Source organism: Ornithorhynchus anatinus, chromosome 1 (assembly GCF_004115215.2).
Source record: "Ornithorhynchus anatinus isolate Pmale09 chromosome 1, mOrnAna1.pri.v4, whole genome shotgun sequence".
Taxonomy (NCBI): domain Eukaryota; kingdom Metazoa; phylum Chordata; class Mammalia; order Monotremata; family Ornithorhynchidae; genus Ornithorhynchus; species Ornithorhynchus anatinus.
Window position 1 is genome coordinate 52,166,526 of NC_041728.1, and position 21,614 is coordinate 52,188,139.

The window sequence follows — 21,614 nt, forward strand, 5'->3', positions numbered from 1 at the left end:
CTATCTCCCTGACTCAAAGTCCCTTGCTAGGCTGCCTGGTGAATGACCACACCAGATGGTTTAGGGAGTGACTCTTCGTTGGCGCTTGTCCAGGCCCCTTTTTATTCTCTCCTGATTTTTTTTTAGAGTATTTGTTAAGCACTTACCTTGTGTCAAGCACTGTTTTAAGCACTGGGCTAGAGATAAGTTAATTAGGTTGGATTAGATTGTGATCCCTGTCCTGCATGGGACTCACAATCTAAATCTAGGCCCTCTTTTCCTCCCCAACCACCATTCTCTGCCCCACCCCCCAACACAGTGGTTCAGATTTCAAATGAAGAGGGGAGAGAGGGAGCGGTGCAACGGAGAAGAAGCAACATAAGGGAAATAAGGACCTGGCTGACTCCTACCCCCTTTTTAAAGGTATTTGTTAAGTGCTTACTATGTGCCAGGCACTGTACTAAGCATTGAGGTGGAATCAAGAAAATCAAGTTGATCACAATCCATGTCCCAAAAGGGGCTCACAGTCTTAATCCCCATTTCACAACTGAGGTTACTGAGGCACAGAGAAGTGAAGTGACTTGCCCAAAGTCACACAGCAGACAACTAGTAGAACTGGGATTAGAACCCAGGTCCTTCTGACTCCCAGGCCCATGCTCTATCCACTAGGCCATGTGGAGAGTGGGAGAAGATACCCCTTCCACCTCTGCCTCCCTTCCCCCTGCAATTGAGAGAGACCAGTGGGTCAGGAACAGATGAAGGGTAGTGTAGGTAGGGCAAATGAAGGAATGGTATGGGGACTGATGTCATGGGGAGAGGAGGAGAGGTACCACGGACTGGTACTGGCCTGGGCCCAGCCCTCAGACCCTCAACGATCTAACCATTGTGAAGGAAGCAGTCTTTGGCAGCCAGTTGGCCTCAGGCTTGGGGAAGAGGAAATTAGAGGATATCACTGCAGTATTCATGCTTGATTTCTTGAGGATCCCACCTCTCTGTGGTAAGGGAGGAATGTCTTAACTTTTCAGGAAGTGTGGACTAGGGAGCCTCTTTCTGTGGATTAGAGAGGCAGCATGGCCTAGTGGACAGAGTATGGGCCTGGGAGTCAGAAAGATCTGGTTCTGCTATGCGACCTTGTGCAAGTCGCTTAACTTCTCTGTGCCTCAGTTACCTCAACTGTAAAATGGGGATTAAGACTGTGAGCCCCTTTTGGGAGAGGTACCGTGTCCAACCCGATTTGCTCTTATCCACCCCAGTGCCAAAGTGGCACCGGTTGGGCTGCCAATCCAGATTTGGGGCGATGGAAGAGCCCCAGGCTTTCAGTCAGGTGGTACCTACCCATGTATGTGCTTCTGCTGATGCCTCCTCTCCCTCCAGCAGTTTTTTCTGACTTCCTTATAATTATTGCGTGCCTGCCTCTGTCCTAGTGCAAGTTCCTTGTGAATAGGGAACGTTTCTCAATGGTATTTACTGAGCGATTTCTGTGTGCAGAGCACTGTAATAAGCACCTGGGAGAGTACAACAGAGTAAATGGATACAAACCTTTCCCTCAAGAAACTTACAGCCTGGCAGAAAGACAGACATTAAAATAGGTAGGGGGAAGCAGCTGAGTATGAGGGTCTATAAATGAATGCTCAGAGACAATAGGTGGGCTAAGTAGCTGAATGCTAACGGGGTGAGGATTCAACTGATGCAGTGGAGAGAGAAAATAGGGGGGAGAGATGTAATTTTAATAGGGCTTCAAAGATGGGGAAAGTGATGTCTGCTGAATGTGAAGGGGGAAGGAGTTCCAGGCAGAAAGGAGAGCACAAACAGGGGGTCGGAGGCTAGAGAGATGGGATAGAGGCACAGTAAGTAGCTTGGTGTTAGACCAGTGAAATGTGTGGGCTGGGTCATGGGAGAAAGGAGAATAAGGTAGGAAGGAGAGAGCAGAGCCGATTGAGTGCTTTTAAACCGACGCGGAGGAATTTCAGTTTGATGCGGAGATGGATAGCCAACAGTTGGAGGTTTTTAGAGAATGGGCAGATGAGGGCAGAACGATTTTTAGAAAAATGATATGGGAGTACAGTGAAACATGGATTGGAGAGGAGAAAGGCTGGAGGCAGGAAGGTCAGTGAGGAGGCCAACCAACTCAGGCTTCTTTTGTACTGTACTTTGCTAAGAATGTAGAGTGGGTTACCATTACTACTGCTTCTTTCCAGGAACTCTGGACAATTCATCGATGCCAGAAACACCAGCCCCCCTCCCAAAAGCAGACTTCGGTGAAAGTGGCCACAGCCTCTCCTGAGCAGTACTGCCAAGGAGGGACAGGCTTTACTGTCCTACATTTCTTTCATGAGTTAAGATTACCCTGGTGAGTACTGAGAGAGAAAAAAAAAGAGAGAGAGAGAAACTGCCAGCCTTTTAGCACTCTTCCTCTTTTTTTCCCCAACATACTCTGCTTCTCTTTTCCCTCCCTCTCCTCCCCACCACCCCCAACACCTATGCCTTTTTCCCTTCTTCCCCCTCTCTAGCTCTGTCTCCTGTTCATTCTTTTTTTAACCTCTCCAAAGTCTTGGACCACGAGCCCTGTTCCCTGCTCTACTTTGTGTTGTGGAAAATTTAATCCCATTATTTCAGGAGAGCTGTTTTAGCCGTCTGCCTCTGGCTTAGGGCTGTGGTCTGGTTTGGCTTGGTTTGCTGAGTTTTGTGAAGGATACAGAATTCCTGAGAACAAATATACAACTCTCTCTCTATTGTAATAATCTTTGACCCTCTAAATTTTCTTCACTTAGCCGCCAAGTATATAACTATTCATTTCTGGATACTCTCCTCCTCCCATCCAAGTGTTCCCCCCGTATGTGGGGCCTTAGCTCAGAGTAAAACGCTGGCACCTAGGGGTTGATATTAGTCTTTCGTGGCTCCAAAAAACATTAATCTTGTCTGCAAGGGATAATATTTGGTAATTTTAACTTGGCCTCTGAAGTTGTTAGCTCCAGGGAGATTTAAGTTAAATTTTTCATTTGAAAACTTGTGTATTTAATGTTTGACTCATGCAGAAATTGCCACAGGGTTTATTTATTCTCCCCTTATAGCCACTGGTCATGTGCAGAGGTAGCACTGCAACATGATTTAGTGGCACAGGGGTCTACACTGGGGGCCAATATGGGGCAGGAATCAACCTTTTAAAGCCCCTGACCAGACATTGCCTTGCTGGAATGACTAAAACTACCAGGTTTAGACTCCATTTACTCTAGAGAGCAGCCCCGGAAGTACAACACGAGTTATTTCTGGGTCACTCTAGAAGGACGGAGTCCAAATTCCATGGTGAAATTGTTCTGAAACCTGCAATCAGGAGGCCATAAGGGTGTCTCTGTCAGTATTCCCACCCTGCCTCTTTCCTTCTCTTCAGTTGCTGTGGGAGGGGAGTGGGCGAAACTGTCAACCGAACACTGGGGTTCCCTGCTCTTAGTTGAGCTAGGGTGCAGAGAGGTATATGCTCAAGCCCTTAATTGGGCCACGTATTTTCATGCCTAGTGTTACCATAGAAATTCGCCTGCACCTGAGCCAAATTGCCACTGTTGCTAGGCACCAAACTCAGACCTACACCTGCTCAAAGGGTGCCCTGGCCCCTGATCCAGTGTGATTGCAGAGGTTTGAATCGAGAAACTGCAAAGGCAGGAGCTTTACCCTCCTGCTCTGTGAGCCTCGTTAAAGTGCCATCTAGTGTTCCTCTGAGTCTCAAAAACATTTTTGGTTAAAATGTAAAATCCCAGGCAAATTTATCCAGAAATAAGGGTGCAAGCATAGCCTTCTCCCTTCCTTTCATCCTCTTTCCCAAACATGCAATGATTGTAGGAAATGAATATTAAGGGAGAACAGCAGAGCAGGGGTTGAGAAGCTGTGGCTTGCATAATATGGATTGTGGAGGGAAGGGTCCCTGCCTCAATAACATTGGAAGTATGTGAAGAAGCCCCCAGATAGCTATTGGCAACTGTTGCCATGCCAAGTCAACTTGCCTGGAATCCAGCCTCTAGCTATGGATCCTGAATCCCCGTATTGCTCCTCCGGCCCTGCCCAATCCAGGACCCTCCCTCCAAGGAGCCTTTCCTGACTAAACCCTCCTTTCCTCTTCTCCTACTCCCTTCTGTGTTGCCCTGACTTGCTCCCTTTATTCATCCCCCCTTCTAGCCCCACAGCACTTATGTACATATCTGTAATTTTATTTATATTTATATCTGTCTCCCCTTCTAGACCGTAAACTCATTGTGGGCAGGGAATGGGTATGTTTATTGTTATATTGTACTCTCCCAAATGCTTAATACAGTGCTCTACACACAGTAAGCACTCAATAAATATGATTGACTGACTGACCGACCCTCTCCCCACTTCCTTATGAAGCAGGGGTACCATGGAGGGCAGGCAGGGGTAAGAAGGCCACATTTAGAGACATGGCTGGAGCCCAGGTTTCCCTCCAGATACACATCTTCCTGTTCGCCTCAAAACCTCCCGGAATTGTAGAGAGTCTGTGTAAAGGAAAACTATGGTTGTATTAACACCCATCGCCTCCTATTCAGAAAGTCTCTTCCTTCTTCCCTAAACAGAACAGCTGCGGCATTTCTCATGACAGCCTGAGTTGTAAATGTTCACAACTTGCAGGGCAAAGGGGAAAGGAAAAAAAGGCCGAGGTGGATTCCAGTTAATTTGACAGTAAAGAACGCAGTTTGGAGTTAGGATTTTTTTTCCCCATCTCAGAACAGGGACCTTTTCACATAAACATGTGCTTGGCAGGGCACAGAATGGAAACTTCTTTCTAGACTTTTGCCAAAGATTTCTTCATCGTGTCTGTTTTGTGTGTCCTGGGCCGGCGGGGAAGATACGTGAGCAGGCTCTATTCACTACTGAGAAAGGCATCGAGGCTTGGAGTATAGGGGTAGACTGGTAGATCTCAGCAGTAGGACACAGGTATTTAGGGCGGAGGATTTGGGTATATGGGAGGTGCTTTTAACTCCTGCCAGTTCCCTCAGTTTGGGGGAGATTCATGTTAGTGCTGCTGCTGCTGCTGCTGGGGCCCTGAGGGGTTTAGAAAGAACAGCTGGGAGAGCCAGGGATGCAACCTGGCACTGGACTAGGCATCCCAGACAGCGGGAGATGGCATCTGCCTGGCCCCTCTAGACCCCACATCTGTGCAGAGGCCTGGGGACATTGCTGCCTTGAGAACTTGCCCAGGCTAGGAAGTTCACCAGAATGATAATTGAGGGACCATTTTTGCCTGCTGATTTTAAAATGGGGCAACACCTCGAACTATCTGTAAATGACATTTGAGCCTATCATCTCGATGTGCAGGCAAATGTGGAGGAGATTACCAGTTACCACTTTGACGTAACTAGCTGCATTCACACACTGATAAAATCTCACTATCATCAGTAGTGTGACTTGAGCATATGTGCTGTCTATCTGTGTGTGCTGCCTCTACGTGCTGTGTATGTGCTGTGCTGTGTGTATCTACATATACTCTTGCGCATTAATGTGGAACCAAGCCAGGACTAAGAATCTAGTTGTTTCAGCTCCTTGCAGAGAAATTTTTTACTTTTCAATAATACCCAAGAACCCTAGAAACTCCATGTCAGAAATGATAATAATAATAATAATAATGTTGGGATTTGTTAAGCGCTTACTATGTGCCGAGCACTGTTCTAAGCGCTGGGGTAGATACAAGGGAATGAGGTTGTCCCACGTGGGGCTCACAGTCTTCATCTTCATTTTACAGATGAGGGAACTGAGGCACCGAGAAGTGAAGTGACTTGCCCACAGTCACACAGCTGACAAGCGGCAGATCCGGGAGTCGAACTCATGACCTCTGACTCCCAAGCCCAGGCTCTTTCCACTGAGCCACGCTGCTTCTGCTGTGGTTGACAAGAAGTTCAATCAATCAATGGTATTAAGCACTTACTGTGTGCAGAGCACCGCTACTAAGCGTTTGAGAGAAAACAATACCAGAGAGTTGGTAGATATGTTGTTAATGAAATGTACATCGCCTTAATTCTGTTTATTTGCTATTGTTTTAATGAGATGTTCATCCCCTAGATTCTATTTATTGCTATTGTTCTTGTCTGTCCGTCTCCCCCGATTAGACAGTAAGCCCATCAAAGGGCAGGGACTGTCTCTGTCTGTTACCGATTTGTACATTCCAAGCGCTTAGTACAGTGCTCTTCACATAGTAAGCGCTCAATAAATACTAATGAATGAATGAATGTTCTCTGCCTATGATGAGCTTACCGTCTAGCGGTCCTTGTTTCTCTTTCACCTTAACATGGATTCAGACAAATAAAATCCAGCCCAGAAGCCTTCCATCTGGAGAGCCATCTCTGACCTATTATCAATTACAGGTAATAGCTCTGGAGGGAAAAGGAACCTGGGAGGATTTTTTTCTTCCTTCCTTTTCTAGTCTGTTTTTAGCCCTTTTCAGAGCAGCCAGGTACCATGGTGACAGGTGCCACAGGAATAGACGGATAGAGCTGGCTGTGTGCAAGGAATGATAATGATGATCTCTATTCCCATGGAGATACTATGACAGCATTTTGAAGAGGTTCAGCGGCTTTGCCATTCTGGGCTAACAGCGAAGCATATGGGAAAGGTGTGGGACTTGGGCCCTTATGTTTTATTGTACTCTCCCAAGTGCTCAGTACAGTGCTCTACACATAGTAAGAGCTCAGTAAATAGCATCAACTGATTGATTACATCCAGTGTTGGGAAAACTGGCAAAGCTGAGGTGGTGGTCCAAGTCCCATCGTAGCAGAAGATAACACTGAGCAAGGGCGTCCCCTGAGTTTTGGAGGTGCCTAGCCTCGGGATCAATCAATCATTGGTATTTACTGAGTGCTTAGTACAATGCTCTGCATACAGTTAGCACTCACTAAATATCACTGATGCTGCTGCTGCTTCCTGTGTGCAGAGCACTGTACTAAGCTCTTGGGAAAGTACAATATGACAGAGTTGGCAGACATGTTCCCTGCCCACAACAGGCTTACATTCTAGAGGATGGCATGGGAATGAGACACAGTTGGAGCAGCCAATTCTGATTCTCAGGTTTCCCCTTTTTCCAAGGCAAGGGGTTCAGGCCCACTGCCATCAGTCCTTTACTGGGTTTTAAGTTGGACCCTGTCTTTGTCTAGGGAACCCATAGCCAAACATGCCACAAGCAAAATGCACCATGCCAAATAGGAAATAAAATGGTAGGAGCTAGAAGTAAATAACAATCTCTGATTCCTGAAGAGCTTAAACCGAACTGATTTCTAGAAAGCAATCAGGGTTTACCTAAAACAGGGTGATTCCCTTTGTAAGGTAGTCAATGACGACCTCAAAAATACTGGACAAGAAGGCACAAGTGACATCACGTGCATTACGCTGGCCAATGAAACATGATGCAGTGATATTATGCATGCCATTTTGCACTGAATTCAGTCAAACCTATTTCATTTCTCCAGAGGGACCCAGACACCCATACCCTCCTCCCTCACCCCTCACTTGTTCCAGAGCTGTTGCATTCCTTTCTCAAATCCCTCGGAACGTGGGCACCGTTTACGAACCTTGGAGCTCAGCAACAGGAGACAAGATGGGGGAATGCCGGACACTTAAAAAACAAAAATACCCAGCATATAAGGCATCCGATGCCATATCCAAACTAGACAGGGGACAGACCACCGGAAACCAGATAGTTCTGTATAAAACTTTTTCTTAGCCATGAAAAGTTTCTTTCATCAAACTAACTTAGTGATGCTCATTAATCCGGAGTTGTCCTGCTTCTTTTTGGATGTCCCGCCAAGACCTCAAACTTAACAGGTCCAAAACTGAACTCTTCATCTTCTCACCCAAACCCAGTCTTCCCCCAACCTCCTTATCACTGTAGACAGCACCACCATCCTCCTTGTCTCACAAGCCCATAACCTTAATTTTATCTCGATTCACTGTTCTCATTCAACCCTCACATTCAATCTGTCATGAAATCATGTCAGTTCTACCTTCACAACATCTCTAGAATCCAACTTTACCTCTCCATCCAAACTCTACTATGCTGATCCAAGCTTTCATCATTTCCCACCTAGACTACTGCATCAACCTCTGACTAATAATGATAATGGTATTTAAGCATTTACTGTGTGCTGAGCACTGTACTAAACTCTGGGTAGATATTAGATAATCAAGTTAGACACTTGAACGTGGGCACCTGCTCCACATGGGGCTCACAGTCCAAGTAGCAGGGAGATCAGGTAAGTTATCCACATTTTACAGGTGAGGAAATTGAGTCCCAGAGAATTTCTGAATTACCCAAGGTCACACAGCAATCAAGTGGAGGAGCTGGGATTAGAACTCTGGTCCTCTGATTCCCAGGCCCATGCCCTTTCCACTAGGCTGTACTCCTTGAATCCTGTTTCTTCTTTCTCCAGTCCAGACTTCACTCTGCTGTCTAGATCACTTTTCTGAAAAAAAGTTCTGTTCATATATCCCCAGTCCTCAATTACCACTAATGGTTGTCCACCCACCTCTGCATCAAAAAGAAACTCCTTAATCAGCTCTCCCCTGCACACCTAACCTTGCCAATCTCCTCCTACAACCCAACCCTCACCTTCTGCTCCTCTAACACCAACCTACTCTCTGTATCCAGATCTTGACTATCCCACTACTGACCACTTGTCCTGGTTCTCCCTTAGACCTGGAACTCCCTTGCTCTTCTTATCTGTTGCCGACTTGTTCATTCCAAGCGCTTAGTACAGTGCTCTGCACAGAGTAAGCGCTCAATAAATACTATTGAATGAATGACAGTCAACCACTCTCCTCACCTTCAGTACCCTCCTAAAATCAAATCTTCTCCATATAGGCCTTCCCATACTAAATCCTTTACTTCCCCTATCCGCCCTCCCCTCTGCATTGACTGTGAACATGGGGGTGTACCCCTAAAGCACTTTGCTACTCACCCCAACCCCACAATACATATGTAACTGTTCTTATAATCTATTATTTCCCCTAATCCGCATCTATTTTAAGGTCTGTCTTCCCCATAGACTGTAAGCTTCTTATGGGCAGGTAATGTGTCTAACCACTTGGTTGTTTTGTATTTTCCCAGGTGCTTAGAACAGTGCTGTGCACACAGTAAGCCCTCAAGAAATAACCTGAATTAATTGATGTTTTCTGAACGTAATCTGGCGTGCTCCCAGGAAGTGGTTAACCACCATGAGAATATGGCTGCTTGTTTGGTACTGGTGACCATCTTATTCACAGCCCTATTTCTGGTCTGCGGAGATCAAGTCACCCAATTTATGGGGACCTAAAGCCTCCTAAGTACACTGTAGGATTCATTCTGATGAGTAGGCATGTATGACCCTGGTTTATAAGTGAAGTGCATCACTCCCCCCAGAATGCTATGACCTATGTAGTAGAATGGCTTGTCCTTGGTTGGTCATTTTTACCTGTCCCAAGGGGAGTTTTGAAGAAAGAGAAACAGTGTGGCCTAGTTGAAGAGCACAGCCCTGGGAGTTAGAAGGACCTGAGTCCTAATTCTGGCTCCACCACTTATCTGCTGTGTGACCTTGGGCAAATCAGTTGACTTCTCTGTGCCTCAGTTATCTCATCTGTAAAATGAGGATTAAGGCTGTGGGCTCTATGGGTCACATGGGCTGTGCTCAACCTGATTGTCTTGTATCTACCCCAGCGCTTAGAACAGTGACTGACACATAGTAAGTTCTTGACAAATAGCATAAAAAATAAAAAAAGAGGCCCTTAGTCTGGTCTGTTAGCCAGAGCTGGCCCCCACAGTGGACCTAGAGTTCCCTCGGATGTTTGACCGGATGAAAGTCCCCATTTATGCTATCAGAAAAGATCTCTCCTGAAAGACCGCATCTTTTCCAGCATAGTGGGCACAAGGAGTCATTATTTTACAGCACATCTAAGTAGGGAACATTTGGAATTCCCACACAGGTCACATCTTTGCTAGTAACATTTTCCAAATAAAGTATTTTGAGAAACAAACATTTTACTTAGGTGTGACAGTAGTTGACTCATTTGTGTCCTCTGAAAATATTTGCTGGCACTGCTTTCTAACTTGGAAGCACTTGTTTCCAACTTTTTGGCACAACAAACTTCATTGAATGGCTGTGAAGATTATCAAAGTCTTTTTGGCGGGGGGAATATTTTCCTCCATTTTGAAGAGAGAGAATCAGGTGAGAAGCAGCATGACGTAGTGGATGAGCACAAGCCTGGTAGTGATACCAGCTCCACCACTTGTCTGCTCTGTGACCTTGGGCAACTCACTTCACTTCTCTGTGCCATCATTATCTCATCTGTAAAATGATGATTAAAACTGGGAGTCCCATGTGGGACATGGACTGTGTCCAACCTGAGCTTGTATCTACTCTAGCGCTTAGTACAGTTCCTGGCACATAGTGTGAGTTTAACAAGTACCATAAATAAAAGGTGGGCCTTAACTGTTGGATGCAGTACCCAAAAGAAACACAAACCATTCAACACAAAGAAAATAATTGCAAACATAGACATCAATGAATCAATTATAATTATTGAGCATCTACTGTTTGCAGAGTACTGTACTAAGCACTTGGGAGTGTACAGTATAACAGAGTAGGTAGACATGTTCCCTACCCATAACTAGCTTAAAATCTAGAGGGGAGACAGACGTTACTATAAATAAATAAATTATGGATATGTGCATAAATGCCTGTGTGGGGCTGAGGGTGGGGGGGGGGCGAATAAAGGGTACAAATCCAAATGCAAGGATGAAGCAGAAGGGAGTGGGAGTATCAGGGCCTTATATGATATTGAGAACAGGAGTGCCCAGAAAGGAGAACAGTTTTTGCGGTTATGCAAGATAGTCTAGGTAAGGAATTAGTGTCGCAGTACTTTGAGACAAGGCTTCTTGAAGGACAGCTCTCAGAAAGAGATGCAGATATACTGCATCTGCAGAGATGTTCCCTCCTCTGGGCCAAGGCTTGTTTCAAGCCTTTCCAACTTGCCCAGAAGCATTTAGTGATCATCTTACTTTCTTACACTTACCTCTAAAGACAGGTCCGGGCTACAGTCGTCAGTGTTTGTAAGCCCACCTCGGTTAACACGAATGAGAAGAAAGATTCTATTAAGACCTAGATAGACACATAGCAGCATCACTACCTGACAAACTGCTTTTTTTTCTTTCTGTTATCGAAGCACTTTCTATGTGCCAGGCACTGTTCTAAATGCTCTTAGATCCCTCGCCCACATCCTGCCTCTGGCCTGGAATGCCCTCCCTCTTCAAATCCAACAGGGAGTTACTCTGTCCTGCTTCAAAGCCTTATTGAAGGCACATCTCCTCCAGGAGGCCTTCCTTAACTAAGCCCTCCCCGCCCTTTCCTCTTCTCCCACTCCCTTCTGTATCACCTTGACTTGCTCTCTTTGTTCTTCCCTTCTCCAAGCCCCAAAGCACTTAGGTACATACCTGTAATTTTTTTTTTTATATTAATGTCTGTCTACCCCTTAGATTGTAAACTCATCTGGGCAGGGATCATTTCTGTTTATTGTTGTATTGTTCTCTCCCAAGAGCTTAGTACAGTGCTCTGCATACAATAAATATAATTGAATAAATACAATTGAATGAATGAATAAATGAATGAAGCATTGGGGTAGCTATAAACTAATCAAGTTGGACACAATCCATGTCCCACGTGGAGCTCACAGTCTTAATCCCCATTTTACAGATGAGGTAGAGGCACAGAGAAGTGAAATGACTTACCCAAGGTTACCCAGCAGACAAATGGCAGAGCCAAGATTAGAATCCAAATCTTGTGACTTCCAGGCCTGTGTTCCGCTTCTCAGTGGCCTTCTCAGAGGTTACCAGGCAAGCACAAGGCCTTCACGTGGATTTAACCAAGTCACAACTGGATTTAGAAACTTGACATCTGATGGCATCTGATGGCAGGTTTGATAGGATAAATGAGGGACTTGTAAACAACAAAAACTATGTTAGTGACACACTGAGACCAAACCTCAGGTAATCGGGTATTATAGAGTTGTCCTTGGGTTTGAAGAAAATATTGCTTATGAGAAATTACCTGCAGGTGTAACTGTCACACTGAGAATCTCTTGCACATGAGATGTAAACTGTGTACATGAAAATACAGTAGTAAGTAGTAGTAGTATCATCTATCTTGCTGCTGACTTCTCGTCCACACCCTGCCTCTGGCCTGGAACACCCCCTCCCTCCTTATATCTGACAGAAAATTATTCTCCCCATTTCAAAGTGTTATTGAAGGCACAACTCCTTCAAGAGGCCTTCCCTGACTAAGCCCCCCTTTCCTCTTCTCCCTCTCCCTTCTGCATTGCCTTGACTCCATTTATCATCCCCCCTCCCAGCCCCACAGCATTTATGTACATATCTGTAATTTATTTATATCAATGTCTGTCTTCCCCTCTAAACTGTAAACTCATTGTGGGCAGGGAATATGTCTGTTTATCATATTGTACTCTCCCAAGTGCTTAGTACAGTGCTCTGCACCCAGTAAGCACTCAATAAATATGATTGACAGATTGACTGACTGAAGAGGGGAAAGGTTTGTCTTGTCAGCAAGATTTGAATCTTTTTCCCAGTACTGGTGGTGATTTGCCATGAATCAGCCACACTTTCTTCCCTGGTCCTCGTGCATCTAATAGACAAGCGTTTATTCTTTCAGTCTTTTATCAAGCGCTTACTCTGTGGGAAAGCACACTAGAGCTAGTTGACATAATCCCTGGCTGCAGGGAGTTTACAATCTAGCTGGGAATATAGACTTTAAAATAAATTGTTGGGAGGGGGAAGCAACTGATGATAAAACTATATGATTAAGTGCTAAGAGGGTGGGGTGAGTACCTAATTAGGTAGTGAGGGCTGAGCATAGATGACATAGGCATGTTGAAGTGGCAGAAAAGTGGGTGGGGGATGAGAGATCAGACAGGGAAAGCCTCCTGGAGGAGATGTGATTTTAGATGGGCTTTGAAGATGGGAAGAGCAGTGATCTACCAGATATATAAGTGAGCAAGAAGTAAGGCAAGAGACACAAAGTCAGGGAGGTGAGCACAGAGGCTATTGCAGAAGTTGAATCTGAAGCTGACCCTGCCCAAGGGGCCGAGGTAAAAGTAGTTTCCAGGAGTGGCAGGTGACAAATTCAACAGCACAAGAGACAGCAGCGTGGCTCAGTGGAAAGAGCCTGGGCTTCGGAGTCAGAGGTCATGGGTTCAACTCCTGGCTCTGCCACTTGTCAGCTGTGTGACTGTGGGCAAGTCACTTAACTTCTCTGTGCCTCAGTTACCTCATTTGTAAAATGGGGTTTAACTGTGAGCCTCACATGGGACAACCTGATTACCCTGTATCTACCCCAGCGCTTAGAACAGTGCTCTGCACATAGTAAGCGCTTAACAAATACCAACATTATTATTCTCCTATGGATGAACTAGATAAGGGGAATGGTGGTCATACCCATCCCCAAAGATAAATTCCCAGCGTTAGTAGTGTCCTCGTTGAAAGATAGTAATTCCATATACTCAGTTCTGCCAGAATTGGGTCATCATGCCATATCCAGATAAACCATAAAGGTAGAATTCAGGAATGTTCGCCAACAGCACACATCTCTCTGGATCCAACATGAGGTAGAGAAGGAAGCAGCAGATGGGGAAGCAGCATGGCCTAATAGAAAAACTTGGGCCTGGAAGTTAGGAGACCTGGATTTTAAACCTGGCTCCACCACTTACCTGCTGTGTGACCTTGGGCAAGTCACTTAACTTCTCTGAGCCTCAGTTCATCTGTAAAATGGGGATCAAGATTGTGAACCCCATGTAGGATGTGGACTGTGTCCAACCTGATTGGCATTTAGTACATTGCCTGGCACATAGAAAATGCTTATCAAATGCCATTAAAAAAAATTATCCATACTTCAGTTCCCTTATCTCCAAAATGAAGATTCAATACCTGTTCTCCCTCCTCCTTAGACAGTGAGCCCAATGGGGGATCTGATTATTTTGAATCAATCTTAGTGCCTAATACAGTTCTTGGCATATAGTAAGCACCTAACCAATACCATAACTATTAATGCGTGTAAGTGCACAGCAGGTGACGGGTTGAATGTTAACAGTAGGGTTTTTTGTAATCTAGGGTTCAGAAATAGCACAATCGCTCCATTTGGGAGAATTGGATGTAGTAAAAACTTTTGATTGGTTAAGATATCTCAATCTGTGAAAATATTAGTTTAACAAATACACAGTTGCAGTTGGATCACAGCCTTTTGCATTCATTCAAGCTGCCTTACTCTAAACAGTCACCAATGACCACCTGGTCAGAGTGGCTCTCTCTACCCTGGAGTGAAAGGCAGAGGTGGTCAGGTGGTTATATTTAAGGGTGTCAGTGCTGGGAGTTTACAATACTCTGCATATCTTACATAGCAGAAACTGAAGGAGCCCAATTTTGTCTGTTGGATACACAGCACTCCAGAAAATTATTTGTAATAAATTAAAACTAAATTTCCTTTCAAGGCTAGGACTCAAAATGGAAAATCCTATAAAACAATTAATATGAAAATGTTGTTTCCTTTTGGTCATGTAGGAATAATTTTATTTTGCCCATTTTAAAATTGAATGGTTCACATGGAAGGTGGAATTCCAAATACTTCATTGCAGAGAGTCTCACACACAATTTATTTTATATTAGATATAGTAGCTTCCATAACAGTTAAACACAACCACCTGGCTGTTTTATACTGCTTCACTCCTTGGTATTATAGTTTAGAGTAAGTGATTCATATGTGAGATGATGATAAAAGCAGAAAGGCCAGCTTCAGTGGTCTGGGAAATGGGAACAGGGTGATGCCTAAAAGCAGGACAGAAGGGGTGGATTAACAAATGTCATTAAAAAACAAAAACCAAATAAACTTCAGGTATTGTTTGCCTGCAGAATTGTAGGTGGGATTATTTAGTGCGCCAGTTTCTACAGTTCTTCAGTTTCACCACAGAGGGGGGCCAGATACTCCAGGAAAATTTAAATCTTTCTTTGGAATAGCCAGCCCAGTCTTCACAATCATAGAACCTGGTGCATTGGAATCACATTCAGATCACACAGCCTATAGAAGGATGTGGCTGAGAGGAAGGTGGAAGGTGGTTTGGGGGTGAGGAGGAAGAGGGGGTTGATCCAGGAGGAAAGACATAAAGATCTAGCTCCTTTATCTCTCTCCACTCGTCACCCCTTTGTCAGAAAACTGCTTTGTCCAAAGGGCTGAGTTAATGCAAAGGCTTCAGCCCAAGCTCCCAGATTTATAGGGGAACATGCCTTGCTAAAGATAGGTCAGTGATAATAATATTTGTTAAGCACTTAGGCTAAGCATTCTGTAATCAGATCAAGCCATTTTTCTAATGGTATTTGTTAAGGGCTTACTATGTGCCAGGCACTGTACTAAACCCTGGAGTAGATACAAGTTAATCAGGTTGGACATGGTTGGACACAATTCCCTGTCCCCCATGGAGCTCACAGTCTTAGAGAGAGAGCTGGTCTTTAATTCCATTTTACAAATAAGGAAACTGAGGCTTAATAAACTTTAACCTGTAATTAATTCTACAAGCAATAGAAATAGGAGGTGGTATCAAGGAAAGAAAAAGGTAGAATTTGGTGGCATCTCTGGGTTCCACTATGCAGACTTGAGGTGGAGATTTAATGTATAAACGGACCAGTCTTTCACAAGAAGCATTATTTCTCTGTGTCTGTACAGCAAGAGGGTGTAGTGGAAAGAGTTGGGTCTGGGAGTCAGAGGACCTGAGTTCTTCTAATCCCTGCTCTGCCACGTGTTTGCTGTGTGACTTCGGGCAAGTGAGTTTACTCATCACTTAACTAGACTGTAAGTTCATTGTGGGCAGGGAATGTGTCATATGGTTATATTGTACTCTCCCAAGTACTTAGTACATTGCTCTGCACACATCGCTCAGTAAGTGTGATTGACGGACTGGCTACTTCTCGGTGCCTCAGTTGCCTCATCTGTAACATGGGGAATAAATGTTACTCCCTCCTACTTAGTCCATGAGCCTCAGGGACTGTGTCCTACCTGACTGGCTTATATTTACCTTAACTGTAGAACCCCCTCTCAAGGTCGCACCTGGAGAGTTTCCAGTGCTCTACCAGTCTTCACTATGGGAGGGAGAGTCAAGCAGAGTCCATTCCTAGCTTGGGAAGCAGCTAGTGATGGGAAGGCAATTTGCTACAAGTCAAAACTCACCTTTGCTGGGCAGCAGCGGCATGGGAGAGTCGAGGGGGGAGACTCAGGTTTACTGCGTGGATGAAGGCAATGGCAAACCACTTATGTACTTTTACTGAGAAAACTCTATGGATACACTACCAGAACGATTGCAGATGGAGGTGGGGCCTTCTGGGAGAGATGTATCCATGGCATCTCTATGGGCTGGAGATGACTTGACAGCATAAATCAAGACTTGTAGAATAGTGCTTGACACATAGTAAGCATTTAACAAGTACCATAATCATTATCTTGTGACCTCAGCAAAAGGCACAGGTTAGAGGATTGTTTCCTAGTCCAAGTACTGCAGAACTGCTCAGACTCCTAGAGGCTTTCACAGTGGCCAGGCCTACTTAGAGAAAAAGAAAAGATTCCTGAACCCACATGTGTCTTAAGGGAGTAAATGGAAGCAATCAAATGCAAGGGGAATGTGCAGCTACTGAGATTTTTTGGTTGCTGTTTCTGCTGAAATGACTAAGGCCTCAACCAGCCCTGCCAGCAACCTGGGGGTGCTGTGGAGCCAGCCTTTCTATACTCCATTCTTTAGCAGAAGGGATCCCTTTTCCAAGTGGGGAAACTGAGGCCAACTGGGATGAAGAGAAGCAGATGTGGCAAATGAGACTAATCCAACTCCAGTGTTATTTAGTTCCAAAGTGTCCTTTCAGTGCTTCTGTTATACCAATGTGACTTGGTTGGCCTTGCTACAAGCATTGTTTCTTACACAGAAATATAAAGCTCATTTTGGGCAGGGAATGTGTCTGATTATTGTTGTATTGTACTCTCCCAAGAGCTTAGTACATTGCTCTGCACACAGTAAATGCTCAGTAAATATGATTAAGTGAATGAAGTAAAGAACACATGAACAGATCTTGCGTATTGCCTGAGTCTCCAGGGACCCTGTGAACTTGTGAGTAGAACACTGACTCCAGTAAACAAGTATTAATTTTTCAGACAATATATGTGTAACCCCCTAAAAGAATTCAGAATAAGAAATAGGAAAATATAGTCATTTTTTAACTGGATTTAACTCTGGATAGAAACCTTTAGCCAGGGTAAGGTAGACTATTAACTCAGGAACCTTTGAAAGGTGATCCGACAGGGGCACTGTGTTTGACTCAATCCCACCTCTTCATGACCTGTGTTAGCAGCCATGGATTTGCACTACGAGGCAGCCCCAGAGGCTGAGGTAACCTGCTCCTTCTCTGACGCGCCTTGCTCCTGGGATTGCAGAAACCCCATTTTCCCCTTTCAATTTCCTTTTATTTTCTGCCTGTTTCTGAGATGAAGTTAGGTCATTTGGAACAAGGAAAGCAAAACGGCTGTTCTGGGAATCTAGGAGTTATCCCACAGCGGCAATTGTAAGACTTTCAGGATCCGTATTTGACTTACATTAACAGCTTCTACCCTGTTTGTCCCGAGACACTCTCCCTGTCAAACAGCCCCGTGAGAGTTGGACTGTCACAGGCAGCTAAAGCCACTGGCTATCAGTAAATGCAGCATGGAATTCATTTGGGTGATCAGTTAATCCAGGGGTACATTCAACACAAGATTTATATCGAACAGCAAGACTAGATGGAGGAGAGGAAGGAGTAGTTCAGAGAGGAGGTTCATCATGGCAGCCGAGAGAAACGGGAGTGGGAAGTACTGGGCTCAGGCAGCTCTCAACAAAAGCCAAGAAGGAACTGAGAAGAAAAATGTATTTAGGAGCTTAAGGGATCTGATCTGAAGTTGCTGGAAAGCCTGGACGTGAACCACGGCTCCGTACATTAGCTTGGTGGTGTTAGTTTCTGTATTAAGTACTTGCTCTGTGCCAAGCACTGGGTTAAGTGCTGGGGAAGATTCCTGATAATCAGGTCAGATGTAGAATCTCTCCTTCTGTTTTCCAACCCTTGTTGATGTTTCTTCTAGGAGATTATGAGTGGGCATATTTTTGGGTGGCTTGAGCTACATTTGATTCTTCTCTTTAGTCAAAGCTCTTCCAATGCTGTGACTAGAAGCACTGCCCTGGAATTGATGAATCTGGTTGTTCTGGGAGAATGACCATGACAATTCTAATTCTAAACTGCCTCCACCCCAGGCTTTTGGAGGGCTTGGATGATGGCAAAGTGGAGTCTTTGGGGCTAATATACTTATAATGTGAAGCCCCTGTGGGACAGGGACTGTGTCTCACCTGATTACCTTGTATTTTCCTTGGTGGTTAGTACAGTGCTTGGCTTATAATGTCTAATAAACACCATAATTAATGACAGTTCTGGGCAAGAACTCATAGATCGGCCTAGAGGACTAGGACCAGGAAACTGGGCTTATGAGCTCATTTGGTAGTCCCAAATGTCCCCTCAGTGATGGTGTATGGAGGGAGTGGCAGGCAGGATAGAGCCATGGTAGTCACAGTGACAGTCTCTGCAGGAGCAGTGACCCCAGAGCTGGCTTTTGGGAGCTCAGTTAATTAATAATAATAATAATAATTATAGTATTTGTTTAGCACTTACTATGTGCCAAGCATTGTACTAAGTGCTGAGGTAGATACAACATAATCAGTTGGGCTCACAGTCTTAAGTAGGAGGGAGAACAGGTTTTGAATCCCCATTTTGCAGATGAGGGAACTGAGTCACATAGAAGTGAAGTGATTTGCCCAATGTCACACAGCAGGCAGGTAGCAGAGCCTGGATTAGAACCCAGGTCCTCTGACTCCCAGACCCAACACAATTTCCACTAGTCTATCAATGTTATTTTTTTAACACATACTATGTGCAGAGCATTGTACTAAGAACTTGGGAGTGTTCCTTGGGGACCCTGGCTCCTCTGGCTCTCCCTTTCCTTTCCCCACCAGACTCCCACCTGAGTCTCTCTCTGGTCCACTACTTCTCCCTGAAGTGTCAATGAACCAACCATCTTTGGTTTCAGCTTAGCCCTGCTGGCCTAGACCTGCTCAGGTGCCAATGGTGCTTCCTGGTGAATCTTGTCACAGGGAATGGCATTGATTTTTTTTTTAATTCTTCCTTGTATGAGGAATTCCTGATAACCAACCAGCATCTTTACCTGCTTAGAAGATGACAGCAAGCTTAAAAAATTCCTACTTTGAAGCTTGAGAAACTGATACCTGAGGACAATGATAGAGTTAGGAATAGAAAGGATAGAATACTTCATTTAGAACCTGTTTCTTGATTGTGAAGTTAAGGATGGGTAATCTTTTGCCCAGGAATACTTTGGAAACCAATTGTTTCTAACCTCTGTGCACATTGTTTATCTCAGTTCTCTGTCTTTTTCCAGAAGGAGATGATTTTCACAAGGCATCTAAGGTCCTTACTTCCTTCTGCTGTCAGAGGTTTGATTCGACAGAAGAAGTTCAACATTAGAAATACTTCTGGTATGGCAGAAGGTAAGTTGATATTGTTGATTACCATAAGCTTCTGGGTATCCCATAGAAAATCCCATAATCTTAATGAGCGAATAGAACTAGGGAGGATGAAGGAGAGAGTAAGGTGGGAACTGAGCCTAAGATTGAACAAACTGGACACCCTGTGATAAGGAAAGAGAATTGCAGTTCACTTGACATGAAGCAGCCAGATGCTGCCACCTTAAATTTTGCTTGGTGCAGACAAGCTAGGTGAAGTTCATTAGGTCAAAATAATCCTACTCATTGTGCCCACAACTAGGACCCATCCAGAACTGGACCAGAGTATGCTGAAAGTTTTTTTCTCTCATCTCTAATTAATATGGATCGTCTCTCATGTCTGAAGAGTAAATTTTAGTCAATAATAATAATGGTATTTGTTAAGAACAACTATGTGCCAGGCACTATTCTAAGCACTGTAGTGGATACAAGCAAATTGGGTTGGACACATTTCCTGTCCCATGTGGGGCTTAGATTCTCAATCGCCATTTTATAGATGAAGTAATTGATGCACAGAGAAGTGAAATGACTGGCCCTAGGTCACACAGCAGACAAGTGGTGGAGCTGGGATTAGAACCCATGCCCTTCTGACTCCTGGGCATCTATCCTGGGCTCTATCCACTATGCTAATGACAGATTTTTGACATTTATTTCAACGCCAGTTATTCAGACTGCTGGGACACCAGGCAAATTGTGCACTAAAGGCCTTAAGAGTCCTGAGAGAGCTATTACTTGCCAGGATGTTGTTTATGTATTAGGAAGATCTAGCTTTACCAGATCTATTCCACCTTCCTCTCCCTGCCCATTCCTTACCAGGCAGGTATCTGAGTACTCTGAGCTCTTCCAGGTGAGAATGGGCTTTCTTGTCCCCCAGCAGGCAGCATGGCCCAGTGGTAAGAGCCCAATGGAAAGAGGCAGGAGACCTGAGTTCTAGTCCTGTTTCTGACACTGATTTGCCTAGTGACCTTGGGCAAGTCACTTAACCTCTCTGGATCGCTATTCAGTCCACGTCTTCCCCTCTCCTCAAAAACCTCCAATGGTTTCCCATCCATCTCTGCATCAAACAGAAACTCCTTACCATCGGCTTTAAGACACTCAATCTGCTCTCCCCCTCCTACCTAACCTTGCTGATTTCCTACTACAACCCAGCCCACACACTTCACTCCTCTAATGACAAACTACTCACTGTACTTCAATCTCATCTGTCTTGCCACCGACTGCTTGCCCATGCCCTTCCTCTGACCTGGAACTCCCTCCCCATTTATATTCAATTGTTTACCTCTCTACCCATCTTCAAAACTCTCCTAAAATCACATTTTCTTCAAGAAACCTTTCCTAACTAACCACTCATTTGCCCATCCTATTGACTTTCACCTAAACACTCGGGTGTGTTCTCTTTAATCATTTTGATATTTGCCTTGCAGCACAGGTCTACATAATTGTCCTTATACTCTGCCTTTTCTCTATCGTTTATTTTAAGGTCGGATACCCTTTCTATACTGTAAGCTCCTTGTGGGCAGGAATTATGTCTACCAGTTCTTTTGTATTCTCCCAAGCACTTAATACAGTGCTCAGTGCACTCTAAGCACTCAAATACCATTGATTGATTGGTTTTGATCTCAGTTTCCTCATCTGTAAAATAAGGATAAGATAGCAGAGATGGTATTTATTAAGGGCTTACAATATGCCAAGGTATCTGGTCTCCCCAGACTCTTGAATTGTGAATCCCATGTGGGACAATGGTTTATCTGATTATCTTTTATCTACTCCTGTGCTTAGCACAGGGATAGTCCCCTAGTAAGCGCTTAATAACGTAACTTTTAAATAGCTATCAGGCTGAAAGGAAGGCTAAAGGAATCAGGCAGCATGGTCTAGTGGATAAAACATGGGCCTGGGAACCAGAGGACATGAGTTCTAATCCCAGCTCTGCTATTTGCCTACTGTGTGACCTTGGGCAAGTCACTTGACTTCTCTGA

General features: G+C 44.6%; 1 protein-coding gene across 2 annotated transcripts in view; it reads left to right on the forward strand.

The window, feature by feature from the left end:
- The first annotated feature begins 313 nt into the window (after positions 1–313).
- The window catches only part of DGLUCY (D-glutamate cyclase), a 51,156-nt gene continuing 29,855 nt past the window's right edge, over positions 314–21,614 (forward strand). The window contains exons 1-3 of one of the 2 annotated variants that reach the window (XM_029067768.2): positions 314–402; positions 2,178–2,329; positions 19,515–19,623. In XM_029067768.2, coding sequence (XP_028923601.1) covers positions 19,521–19,623 — 103 coding nt within the window. In that variant the 5' untranslated portion in view covers positions 314–402; positions 2,178–2,329; positions 19,515–19,520. Of the gene's footprint in view, positions 403–2,177; positions 2,330–17,350; positions 17,431–19,514; positions 19,624–21,614 lie in introns of those variants that run through there. The other variant, XM_029067750.2, reaches the window with a different exon arrangement.